Genomic DNA, 14,185 nt, shown 5'->3' with positions numbered 1-14,185 from the left:
ACCCGTCAATTGGAAGCACACTGTTAAACACAAAAACAAAAAGAAAAGCCACTAGATGGCAGAAGGGTACTTTATAATAACAGCTTGAGTTTCCTCACTTCCAAAAAGCTGCAGGTTAGGAAACTAAGTTTTAGTTGTGTTGCACTTTTTAGAGGATCCCTGTGTACTCGTCTCACAGTTGGCTGTACATAGAGACCAATGTTATTTGTCCAGCTCGGGGGACGGCTCAGTTTGGTGAAAATTAGGTTGTAGCTTGTTGTCTACCGTACAATGGTAGGAAAGAGGCATTGTTTGTGTTTTAACAACATTTCGCTTGTGAGTTATTGATCTGGGAAGTTCGAATCTGTCAATACATTTCTAATTTTACAGAAGTGTTTAGCATAGCCTACAAACTGCAGCTTTTCTGTCAATGACGCAGTTATTGTTTACACAACTCACGAGAAAGGGAAAATGTTGCCACACCAGGGAAGCTGAAGGATTTTCCAGTTCTGTTGTTTCTCTATCATCTCCGCCTCCAGCAGTGGCCATTGTGTCTCAAAAAGTAGTGCAGCTGCAGGCTATCGGTAAGCTACGCTGTGTTGTCTTTGAAATGTTGTTTCTTTTCTGTCTTCAGATGCACAAGTGGGCGTGGGTGGAGAGAAAAAAAAAAACTGGGAGAATCGCTGATCCTGCTTTTGATTTCGAGGGTCGAGAACGCTAATTTCAATCGATTTTCAATTTAGAATCCAAATCGTTACACCCCTACTAGATACAAAGTCAACTGGGTAGGTGAACAAAACAAGAGTTTTTATTTTAAAGTTTATTCTTTCAACAGACTGCAACAGTTGCAAGAATTATTGCATTTTTGATTCTAAGTGGCGTAAAGACACTTAAACCTTTAAAGTAGTTAGCTTTACCTTCCGAATACCCAATGATCGATGTCTCGCTTTAGGCCATCCAATACAGAGATTAACTGAAACCACATAGCTTTCTCTGTCCTCCCTCACTCTTCCTCCACTTATTGTCCCACCATGCTCCACAAGTGTGATCTACAGTTTGTCTCTCATCTCCTTCCACAAACCTTTACTCTCCTGTCCAATCATCCTTCGCTTGTGTCTCTAATTTAAGCAGACAAAAGATCAAGGCTTGGCCTTTGATGAAAGAGTGTGAAGACGAGAGAGAGACTGAAAAGATGAATGTCATAACCCAGGCAGTCTGATCTCAACCAGTGTATGAATGATTCTGACATGCAGGGACATTGATAAACATACAAGGACACAGTGGCTGAACACATAAACAAACAGGAACACAAGCAACACATAAACTTTGACAGAAGAATGGGATTCAGCATTCCTCGTGAAAATTTGCAGTGGTGGGGTGGCTCGCTGAATTGTCGTGACCAGCCACATCTCTGCAGTGTAGTAAAGCACCTCATAGCACTCTCTCTCCAGTTCTTATTTTTTCATCTCTCTTCCATGATCATTTTAGTGCCATAGGAGTGTTGGCAAAGCTGTGTTGTTATTGTGCTTTCACTGTGTAGCACTGAAGGTATTTCTGTTATACATACAATAATTATACATTTATCAAGATTAAAAACATCAGTTGAATGTCTGGAATGTAAAAAATACAAACCAATGATAAATACATGGCCCATCATATAGAACCTGTCTATATGTGTGCTCACATACTATAATATGGTAAAAGAATAACACCGAATGGCAGACAGTTATTATAATAATATGGTATACATACCACATCTCAAAATTTAGCTGATCGTTCTCGTGTGTCAGTTGTCTCCTTTTCTTGGTGTTGTTGTGATATTGCTATGCCTTTTAAACACAGATCAGGGCTTTACAGTAGAAGACTGTAGTTACACATGGTTGAATATTGAATGCCAGAGAGGATGATCACTCAGTGGCCTCTGCAGTGAGGATTTACCCTATTTGACACAGATACACGTGTATTTACTCACATGCACTTAATGCGTTTTCAGGCAGCAAGCTGCTGTCACTGTATCTGTCACCAAGCAATGCTTTGTAGTTTGGCAGCAGGGTGCAACTCCGCTGTTGCAGCTATTTGCCAACGATGATTCTACTAATGACCTATACCATCCATACGCAACAGATTCTTGCTATCCACCTGTCATCACTTATCATAATGAAGTGGGGTGTAGCTGTAAGTGAAGGGAATAGTTTGCACTATGACACGATTAAGTTTGGCTTATTATTATTATTATTGTTATAAACTTTGTTTATTGGCCCAGACCAGATAATCAAACTTTGAAGCCCATGTTGGTCCATGACATTTTTTTTTTAATAAATTGACTTGTTTGTTCACTGCTGGTGGAAAAAGCACAGTAATTCAGGGAACTCAGACACCAATGCAATTAGCTCCTGCTTTATTTTCCTTGGTGTGTTTGCAGTGGTTGCCGTGGTCACATGGTGACCCACAGCAGTGATCTGAAAATGCTCAACCATTACCAAACTCAGGCAGGAGCAGCTGCAGTATAGGTGACACCAAGATTTGAGAAGTGTGTGTCGAGATTTCAATTTAGGGTTAGAGCTGCATGGTGTATTCTACTTTTTTCAACAGGTTTGGCAACAGTGAAATTTCATTAATACCAATGGCTCACACAGCTACCCATGCATCATAATAGGGCTGTGCAATATGACGATATATATCATGTGAGAAGAAGAATGTCTGTTGTTTCATATTATACTCTATCGTTTATTTTGTTGTGTCATAAATCACTCTCTTCACAGAAATATTTTTCGTTATTTGGACGATGCTTTGCATTCTTCTTCACGACACAAATATAGGCAGGAAATTTGCATGAAGGCAACACAAACAAACATGGAGGAGAGTGAACGTGACACAGAATGGGATAATTTCAAACAGGAGAAGGACTCTGACTAGCCAAGACAAAACTATTTACCTTTTTATATTTTATGCATTAATATTTTATATTTTGTTATATGCTTAATTGAAAATTTGCACAAAGGTTCTAAATAGAAGATGTAATAAGCAATAGGCCTTTCCATGTGGTCATTTTATATAAACTATTCACTGAATTTACAGAAAATTTGCTATATCGTGATATGTATCGTCATCTGAAATGACCTTTATCAGATTATGAGATTTTGGTCATATTGCACAGCCCTATGTCATAATCTGCTAAATGGTGTTTTAATGTCCTCCTATTTTAAGTCATAGGTGGAATTCCTGAATTTATTTATTTATTTAAGTTATAAAGAATGTCTTAATTTAACAAGCCAACATTAATACGATAACTGCATTCTCATCCTACTATCAATAGACATTTTTATCCTTTTCATAATCCCATTTGACATTGTATTGCCTTTCCATATCCACATGCATGTACAGTGGAAGTGCTGTAATAGAAATAAACCTGCATTGATATTATAAGAGAAGTTGTCTTAACTCTTATCTGTCTTTTAATATTAAAGTCCCCAAAGTTTCTAAAAACTAGAAGAGAGGCAACTTATTTTCTGGAAAGAAATGCCAATACATTTCAATTTTATATTCGCTACAACCTAATGCTTTGCAAAGCTTGTTGTAATTGTGCCATCAAAACCAAGCCCTTTGATAGACAGGCAGGCAAACTCACATACACAGCTGCATATACTCCATAACTGCATCATATCCTTCTCTTGGTGTGAAAGTCATTTTTTCACGATCTTTCTCTCTCCCTCTGATTCAGTCACTCCATTTGTTTGTCTGCTGCACTCACGCTCTCTCTTTCGCTCGTGCTATGAATGTTGTATCCAACCTGGCTGGCTCTGCATTGCAGTTCAAAGGGGAGCTGGGGAGAAAAGAAGATTCATTAATAGCATTTATTTACAGCTCTGTGACACTTTGAGGGAAGACCCTTGTTTTCACTGACACCAACGAACAGCAGCAAATCAGTAAAAGACCAGTCCATTAATTCAAAGTGCACGGCAGCAAAATAAAAGGAAATGGAGAATAAAGAGAAGTAGCAGAGACAAAGGAAAGGGAGATTAAAACCTATTATTAAAAAGATCAGTTCAATTACCCGTGGCAGGTAAGCTGAACACAGTGTCTCTTCTTATTAATAACACCTCCACAATAACAATCACTACTAAACCCTAAAACTCCATTAATTTATGAACACAATGGGCCTGCCAATCAAATATAAATAATACATATATAAAGATATTGACTCATATGAAATAGAGAAATAAGGAGGGAAAAGTTCAAGCAAACTGTAAAGGCTTTTCCGAGTTTCCAAATCATTCCTCAACAACAACAGTAATACGGTTCATAATGAAGCCAAACAAAATCACAGATTTATACAGCACAATATGGGTTTTTACTATAGGAGATGTGTAAATTGTTCACCCCCTTCACCAGATCTTTCTGGTTTGTTGGAGAATATCTACAATACTATACGATTTGCTGTCATTCAACACTGTGTAACCTTCAGACCTTGTTTTGGTTGTTGCGTAGATAAAGATAAAGTAATGCATTCTGCACTGGTCCCTATTGTCCTTAAATCATTTCAGTTAGTGCTGATGATGCTAATCTCCACTCACCATCTTTCTCACTCCACCTATGTGTATTTTATCGATTCCTTCCCCTTTTCTTCTCATTATTATTTGTCAAAATTTAAATGCATTAAAGATTAAAGGTAATTCAGCTGATGATTTAGCTGCTTGGCTGTCCTTTTAGATATTATAAAACCAATGATCAATGTGAGTGAAATCAGTCATTTTAAGACAAGGCCAAAATAATGTCTCATTTTCATATTTCATTTGAACAGCATGGTCTAATCTCATTACTGATGTACTGAACACTCACATACTTAAGTTGACACTGCCCTTTGTGACTCGGGGACATAGACATTTCTATGACCATTAAAGTGAGGTTCATATTGTATGGGCTATAATTTTAAGATTCTTTGGTTTCTCTCCCTGTTTATGAGCAAAATATTAATGTTGATGATTCAAATCCGATAAAAACATGAGACTGTGATGGAGGACATTGGTATTTGAACCATTACTGTTCAACTTACGTATTAGTCTCTGCCATTAACAAACTGGTATAATTCTATCACATGGCAGTTATATAATATATCACTTGTCAAGTAATAAAAACAGATATTGAGCAACCTTACTGTTAGTTCATAATCTACTGGAGTTTGGTTTGAGCCCCCCTGTAATGGCTTTTGTTGTGTGGAGTGGAAATTCTATGATTGGTCAGATTTTTACTGAAATGACAGTGGAATGACTGGACCAAGTGTCCTAATCATGTGTGTAGAATACTGTATACTGGATTGGCCTGGACCTAAGATATATTTTCCAAGAAATGGCCTTCGATAAAGTGAGGTTGTCATCGAGGAGTAGACATTTAAATGTCATCATGAATGGCCAACATAAAATGGTATGTAAAACAAACATTCACCTTTGACAGGAGGGAGTTACTTGACAAACAGGGTGCCAGTAGTGACAGATGGAGAAATGATTTTCTTGAAAAGGGAAACCAAGGCTTAAACCAAACCAACAACTGTGAAGTGACCAAGGAATACAAAGTCACTGAATGTCATTTTAGAAGATGGTGAGCCCGAAAAAACTTAAAAATATTTTACTGTCATGAAACAAATAAAGCTTGTCTGATATTTGGGCCAATACAGATGGTCACTACTTGTCTTGTTGTCTTACATACACAAACAGAACAGTTAAATAATTAATCTGTTTTACTCTAAAGCAACCAAAGACAAAATTGGTGCAAATGTCACGCATAGTTCACCCTAAAGAATGGTGACACGGCACAGACATATTTGTGCAACACTGATATTAATCTCTTACATTTCCCCTGGAAAATGGACGCATTAAAAATCACAAACTGAATTAGGCTTCTCAGACTACAGAACTTGTCAAACAGAACCTGTTGTTCACTGATAGTCTTACTTGTGAAACAAATACATATATCTAAGCAGTAATAAAGACTTAAGTAAAAATATATATAGAAAGCACTCCAGCATCTTTATGAAACAGAACATGCCATGTGGAAGAGATTTACAAATAGTGTAAAATAGCCAACGTTTAAGATGTGATGAGAAAGTACAGATGAGTTGACAATTACAGATTATTTAGCCATCTTGCTTTTGTGTAAATAAGTCTGTGGGTAGTCGTGGTCTAAGAAACATTTAGTTTGATTGTGTTGCTCTATGAAGTTCAGCTGGACAGCATTACATCTGCAGTTATAAAAGTCCCAGTACACTGCAGCATTTTGAACACATGGAGTGAGAGACTGTAGATCTATCAGTGGAAATCTTGACAGTGATTTAAATTGATTATTGGTCCAGCTTGGCTTTGAATGAAGCTCAACCATACAGCTTGAAGTTCATGCAATGCCAAACTACAAATGAAGCAACATAATCAAGGCTGACTGACTTGAAGAAAAGGCCCAAATTCTTCTTGGGATAGAGGATGGAGAAGATCAAGTGGATGAGGCTCTCTGTGAAATTGAAATTTCTAACATTCTTAGTCTTACAAAGTACTATTATTTTCATCAATAACAATACAAGGGGCTCTGCTACTGTATATTGAATAAAAAAATAAATAATAAATACTGACCTTACATTCAACTAACTGTAAACCAGCTGCATTAATTCTTGATTAAGACTTGTTGTGACTTTTTAAATAACATAGATGCTACATTTTAATTTTTAAACAAAGTAGGCAAATATCTTTTTAAGAATACATCAACAGAGACAAATGTAGACGCAAGGTAGCAAACGTTTTGGCATCATGGACTTTCATTTCATTTATTTTTTCTCTTTCAAATTTCTTTCCTTCAAATTCTTTCAAATCTTTCTTTCAGAACTTGAATCGTCCTGATTCTGATGTATTGTGCTGTTTCATACTTAACCTTGTGCTCAGTAAGGCACAGTGCCCAGACTCTGACAATTCTTGGAGGTAAAAAGTTTAGTTTGGCAGTATTAAAGGAGAGATGATGTTCACCCCAAAGACCTTTTTTTAATTTTTTTTTTAAAAATATGTCACTGTTTACAGTCCACAGTGGTGTCCTATTATTTTTCTTGCATATGTATCAGTTTTCACTTCACCTGTAATTACTTAGTCGCTCTTGAAAGTGACTTTGGTTGCTCGCATTGTTTTTTATTGAGCTTAACTTTTTTCACGTCCCACATGAGCCTAACACTATACAAGGACGTTTTGCATGAGCTTGTTTTATGTGTTCATGGCTTATATTTTGGAGATTAACTTTTTAAGGGTTGACCTCTAGCGATTGGCTTGTGCCAAATGCGATTAGAAGTGAGTTTTGGTTACGGATAGAAGCCATAAACCTTATCTTAAAATTCCTCATACTTTAACACATTCTACATACAAAAAACAAAATATACACACACACTCAAAGTCACACACACTCAAGAGAAAAGACACTTACAAGGCTATGCAGGATGATCAAAAGTCCATCCCATTAAGTCTAATAATGACAATTGAATTTATTTTTCTTTGAAGTTACGGCTCTGTGTATTAATTTGTTTCTGTGCAGTATGTGTGTCTGTGTTCATTTGTTGCTGTGTGTGGCAAGATCTCCCCATTTTCACAAGATTTTCCCAAGTGGCTTAATCCTAAAATCTTCAGTTTCTCCAACCTTCCAGCTTCTCCCAGGTTAATGAAAAAGACTTAGCCCATCTCAAAGTGAAGATGCAGTTTTATTTGATGTTAGTTCTGTTACAAAACATTTTTCCTATCTATTTTGTACCTCAGGTTTTCACATAGTTGGGGACAGGACATTAGAAAAGTATGTTTCTAGGACTTCCTTCTCCGGGCATCCTTTTACATACACACAGATTTTAATCCCTGTAAATCTGCCAGTACAAGTTCAGCAGCTGTTGACAGTATATAGTTGATTTTGTAGAGCTTCCAGTGCAACCCCACGAACTCAGATAGAAGCCTCCCAACAGAATGATAAAGAATCAGTGTGTTTATGGTGTACAATAAGCAGCACAGGCTTTTTATAAACTGGAGGGAGAAAGATTTTAGTAATGGCTTGATTTGATGGTCTCACACAGAGAGACTGCATCTCACAAGCTTAGTATTCATTATGAGATTTAAGTCTGGAAACAACCAATACAGAATCAGTTTGGTGCAGTCAGATACATATCAACCAATCATTGAACATTTAGATGATAACGTGACTGGCTCTAACATCATTATCTACTACCTGTCTGTCTGTAGGAGAAAACTGTTGATCATCTGATGCCGTTTTTATAATTAAGAATGATCATATCAGGTATAATATCACTTCTGTTTCTGCAGTGGTCCTCCCTTGCCCCTGTATTGCTGTAGGCTGATATCACTGCATGATCTAATGGATACCATGTTGAACATGAGAACGTCATCAAGTCATCTTGACAAGATCCCTATCCGACTTTTAAGAGACATAATAGGGACTGCTGGCTCTAATCACCACTCTAATCTGCAATAAAGGCTCACCTCCTTTCTCCCAGACATTTTAAAATGACTTCAGTTCACTTGTTGCTTAGGGGGCCTACTGTAGTCTGGATCCCCCAGACTTATAAACCTCCGATCAATTTCCAAACCCTCCTTCATTTTAAACTCTAATTAAAAAAAGAGTGAGAAGTACCAAATGACTTGGCTGCAGGCTGATGTTGCATGTTATACTTTTCTATTGGTTGAGCACAGTGAAACCATCAAAACATTTCTTTTCACATCTATGCAGATGATACACAGATACTAATTCAAACCCAGTGAGGGAGCTGACTAAACTGGCTGAATGGTAAAGAAAGACTGGACGAAGCACAGTGTTTGATTGTTAAACTCTGGCAAACAGTGATCCTTGTGATGAACACTTCTTGCAATACAGACATATACAGTGTTATTTTGATTAAAATCCAAGCCTGGAGCAATGCACAAAAGGTAATTGTTAATTGTTGTTTTTATTGTTTAATTTATGAATATTTCAAAAGTCATAATTAATAATGCAATAATTCTACATGTTTTTATATCTTTGAACCTAAATTATTACTTGTGTTGTTTTTTTTTTTTTTATGTGCTTTGACATTGAAGTCTCAAGCTAATTCACAAATGTGTTCATGGCACTGCCTGGCCACAATAAGCGAAGTGAAAATTGTGGAATTGCCAGGCTGCAATTTATAGCACAGCGACAGGGATGGCAGTGTTGGTCTATCGGTCAGTCTGTCTGTTGGTAGGACGTTCAGTCCACCATTTTGGCCCAGACTGAAATCTCTCAACAGCTATGGGATTGATTGCCATTAAATTTTGTACTGACATTTACGGTGTCCAGAGGATGAATCATACTGTCTTTGGTGATCCCCTGACATTTTCTGTAGCACCACCATGAGGTTGGTGTTTCAGGCATTCATGGTCCCCAGAGGATGAATTCCAGTGAGTTTGGTAATCCCCTGACCTAATCTGTAGCACCACATTTCCTCTTTGTATCACGTAAAGGCACCATGACTAATGACATTCTTGTCATCCTAACTCACCAGACTTAGATGGTGAACATGGTAAACATTATACCTACTTAACATCAGCATGTTAGCATTTTCATTGTGAGCATATTAGCATGCTGATGTAAACATTTATCTCAAAACACTGTTGTGTCTACGTACAGCCTCACAGAGCCGCTAGCATGGCTGTAGGCTCAGTCAATTTTGATTTTATTTATTGAGTTTAGTGTTTTTAAATAGATACACGTTTCAGTCAGAACTGCTTGTGTGTATCTGCATCTGGGCATCTGCATGTGGTTGCTAGTTGTGATGTATTGCCGTTAGAAGGTGTGATTCCTTAACAGTTCGGTCTTAGTGTCAGGAACATAGCGGTGCTGAACAGGATAGAGTTGAGGTTCTGAATCAATATTGCAGGCAGCAGTGATTGATTTATTACTTTTGGGTTTTGCATTCTCTATCTGCCTTCTCTCTCTCTCTGCTGTCTGTAGCTCAGGCTCCACAATGTGGTAACTGGAGGGAAGTGCTCTGTCTACCCACAACAGCCATAGTACCTTACAAACAAACCAGAAAAGAGTAGTCTTTTTTTTCCATTTGTCATTATTAACCAACCTTTACCTCATTTCTTTGCATCGAAATTTACGGACAAGAGAATACGACTAAGATTATAACCTAGAGGGGGCTTTCAGTGTATGTATTACATATACAGTTGTTTATTAGAGCACAAACATTTACTTAGTGGATTTTATTTGTCCCATTTTCCCATGGGCATCCATACCTGTGAACTTCATTTATGACTGGAGACAGAGCTTCTGCCGCTATTTGTGTAACATGTATACGTTGTTTTAATTTTAAGAGCTTGAATAATGCACATTCACATGTAGTCTTACTCAAATTAAGGTTCCTGAAGAGCTTTGTCAGAAGAGCTTTTGCTTATATTATGGTTTTGTTTACTTTAGTATGGTAACTACTACTAGCTTTTGGAATGACCTTTTGTGCAAAGTGGTGGATAATGGTGAAATTCTACCATACCAATGTGAATTGCTTATTAAAATAAAAGGTCTAGCTTTTCCCCCCCGGGCATGACATTGGAAGTTCAATAAATATCTCTCTGATGAAAGAGGTCCTATTTAATGTTCAAGCACATTTTCAGCACCTAAATGTTATATTTATGTGAATCAGCAAAATATCACTCTTCAATCTCTTATTTTTATTTGACTGAAGTGTAGTATGTGATATTTAAAAAAAATGACATGTGCTTGACCTTCTCCACTCCTCTGCTCTTGTCTCTGCAGAAATGTATGAAATTCAATGTGGATGCTCCTATTTGGCTGTCCAAACAGCGGATCCTGTGTACTCTCAACCAGAGCCTGAAGGATGTACTCAACTATGGCCTATTCCAGCCGGCTTACAACGGCAAGGCTGGCAAGTTTCTGGATGAGGAAAGACAGCTAAGGGAATACCCTTTCCCATCCATTGCTCCTGTACCATACCTTGAGGTAGGTACAGTATGGGATCATGTGTATGTATGAGGTTTTAAGTGTGAGCAGGAGAGAGTAAGATGTGGAAAAATGTGAACATCATACATGCACAACAGTAAAAACAAATAAAAAAAAAAAAAAAAAAGTAGGAGACATATTGGGCTTCATTCACAAACAGTCAGTACACACAAATCTGTGCTTAAACCATGCGTACGAATGTTTTAAGCACAAATCCAGGATTCATCAATATGTTCTCACCTGAATTTGTTCTTACTCTGCGAACAAATTTAGAACTGCCTTAGACCGTGAGTACGCATAAATCATAAAAATCCCATTGTCTTAAAAAATTATGTAGTCAATATTTATTCAATAATAAATAGTATATATGAACCACAATTATTTAAAAGTGATTAGGCCAAAATATATAACATTTAAAAGTGTGAAATTGCTAATAATACACAATTTATTTACTAATTATAATATTAATAGCTAAGATGTTGTAATCCATAAATCATCATTAAAATGTAATGAAATTATTAATATATTAAAATTGTCTTGTTCCCACTTTTAGATGACAATAGCTTATATATCAGAGTTTCCATATTGGAATATGACAGCGATTAATTTCCCCCATCAGATTTGGCCGTGATATATGCAGCTGGTTAAGCAGCAGCCTGTTCAGTGTCCTCACAGCCTGACAGTTCAGTAGTGACACAGGGAGGGGCGGTCTGCTTTCAGTACATCACAGCCTGTTGTGGACAGAGATGAAACACACACGTGGCACAGCAGTAGAGATTTATTTAGATCAATTCCACACATCTACACATTTACCAGCTTTTTATTTTGTTACGGAAATACTGCGTGATAGCGGTGCAACAGGTATGCAGGCTGTACAAATGGTTGGTCCAAATGGTTGTGCCAATGACATGTTTACCAGCCAAATCTGCCTTTTCTGTCTTCTACTTCTGAAACTATTGTTTGCATTTCACTAGCAGTGAAGTTTTTCTACATTTTTACCATTACGGCCCTCTTTGCAATGAGTGACAGTGGTAGAATGCTAATTACCAATAGCGATTCACTAACATACGCAAGGTGGAAAGAACAAAATTGACCAGTGCGCACGTGTCATGAATCTAACGCTCATTTTGTGTGCGCACTTATTTTGTGCACAAAATAAGAACATTTCTGCGCACATATTGGTGAATGAGGCCCATTGTGTCCAATTAAACTTTTGAAATGAATATATAGGCTATATATATATGTATATATGTGTGTGTATATATATATATATATACATATATACATATATACAGAACATATCAGACACAAATGATTACTCAAAGCAGATTATTTATATGTCTTAAAACATGTCTGGTGGGACCCTTTAAGTCATGTCAAATTACTGTATAACAACAAGGTGAGAGTATACACAGCTCTCCAGTATTCAACTGGAGGGCTGTAACGCTGTCTTGGATCATTTTCTTCCTTCCTTGAGTCATCTCCTGTTGTTGTTTGTCAATCATCTTGTAAGCTATTATTGAGTGTAGATGCTGTAGTCTATGTATTTTTACGCATCACATACACACGCGCACACAAAGGGCTCACGCAGTTGGGTGTGTGCATCATTGTGCACGTTGTATGTTTTTTCTGTCATGAAGTGTCAGTTAAACTTACTAGCAATAATATCACACTCAATGACAGTATGCCGTCTGCAGCGGCTGTCATCTCTCAGAAATAATTGCAGTGCTTGTCCATCACGGTTTGTGATCTGAGAAAAACGCAGGCGTGTAAAGATGAGTCGCTTTCCAGTCAGTGGTGTAAAGATGTCAGGTGGTTTTCTGACCGGCAGTCTTAGTAGCAGTAGTTTTATGATGTGTCAAGAGATGGAGAACATAATAAAGATTTACTGTCCTCCTTGAGTCCTGCTTGAGTACTGCTACTGTATTATTATTTAACTACATTATTACTTAGGGTAGTCCCAGCTTGCATTGTAAAATATGTCTTTAATGAAAAAGCCGTCCCATGTTTTCTTTGGTGGTACAGTACAGTGGTACAGTTTGGATATATCAACAATCCTCTCCTCTCCTCTCCTTATATCTGTCTTTTTCTCTCTTCTTTTTGTTACGATTATGGCTTCTAATATTTTTTACTTTACTTACTGTTCCAATTTTGAGTAGGACTCTTATAGTAGGGGCCAGACATGACAAGTAGACATTTGAAACCTTTCTGGCTTGAGGATCCTCCCAGTGTTTCACCAGCTTTCATGATTTACATTGGAAACATCCAATTTGTTGAACTCTTCAAACTAACCATGCCATGAGTGGTCATATGGTCATTTCAGAGGTCTGTGGTATTTGTGTTTGTGTAATAAAAATCCTTTGGTTCAAACACATATTGTCTATGTGAGCTGAAAACATGGGTGGAAGAAAGGCGTGGTGGGGAGCAGAGAGTTAAAACTTCCATGAAGTATCAAAAGTTTTTGGAGCATTTAAGTTTGAAAGCAGCTGTGTGGCTTCGACAAATCGAGGGCTGTGCATATAGCTGGATAGAGCTTGACTGTGGCTAGTCTGCCAGAACAAATGCATTTGCCCAGTGACAGCTTCCTATGAATATTGACATCTGCCAGTGGAATACCAGTTTTAAATAGCCCCTGGTGGTTGGAAGTGGTATCTGTCAGTAACATGAGTGGCATGCCGATTACAAGTGGCATAATGTTATGACAGTAAAAGAGCACTGATATTGGTCAGTTCTTACAGCCATATGCCACTAAAACAGCAGTCAAGTGACATACAAGGAAAGTCTTTCTTTGTATGCATGTGTACCAGGGAAGAGGCAAGGTAACGTTGTGAGGTGATTTGTGTCATTATAGAATTTTCATTGTTTATTTTTACCGCTGTATATTTCTTGTTCAGTCTGAACTGTTCACATTCGATCTATTTCATCTCTACTTTTTGAGCTTACGGTTGTACTTGCAATAGCTTTCCAGCTCAATAGGCATGGGCTTCCATCGGTGCCTGTTTTCATGTGTGTGTGCCACTACTACTCTGTTGCAGCACTGTGTGTGTCATTGATTGACCAGCAGTTATTCCCTGAGGCCCAGAGCTTGTAGAGATGATTGACAGGTTTGGATTAGCAGCTCAAAACCCTCTGCTCTGTCATGGATTTACCCTGTGCACAGGTGGAAAACATAGGTGGTTACATAGGTGGAAAAACAGACGTACTAGGG

The 14,185-nt window shown here is 37.6% G+C and overlaps 1 protein-coding gene across 6 annotated transcripts in view; it reads left to right on the top strand.

Moving 5' to 3' along the window:
• shank3a (SH3 and multiple ankyrin repeat domains 3a) overlaps positions 1 to 14,185 on the top strand; it is a 174,236-nt gene that overhangs the window by 44,048 nt on the left and 116,003 nt on the right. For all 6 annotated transcript variants that reach the window (XR_006096128.1, XM_042410919.1, XM_042410920.1 and 3 more), the window contains exon 3: positions 10,774 to 10,977. Coding sequence is in view for 5 of the 6 variants with exons in the window: in XM_042410919.1 (XP_042266853.1) it covers positions 10,774 to 10,977 (204 nt within the window). In the remaining variant the exon portion in view is untranslated. The remainder of the gene's footprint in view (positions 1 to 10,773; positions 10,978 to 14,185) is intronic.

This window comes from Thunnus maccoyii, chromosome 5, assembly GCF_910596095.1.
Source record: "Thunnus maccoyii chromosome 5, fThuMac1.1, whole genome shotgun sequence".
Taxonomy (NCBI): Eukaryota; Metazoa; Chordata; class Actinopteri; order Scombriformes; family Scombridae; genus Thunnus; species Thunnus maccoyii.
The sequence above is the reverse complement of the archived record's forward strand: the minus strand, read 5'-3'. Positions and strand labels throughout refer to the sequence as shown.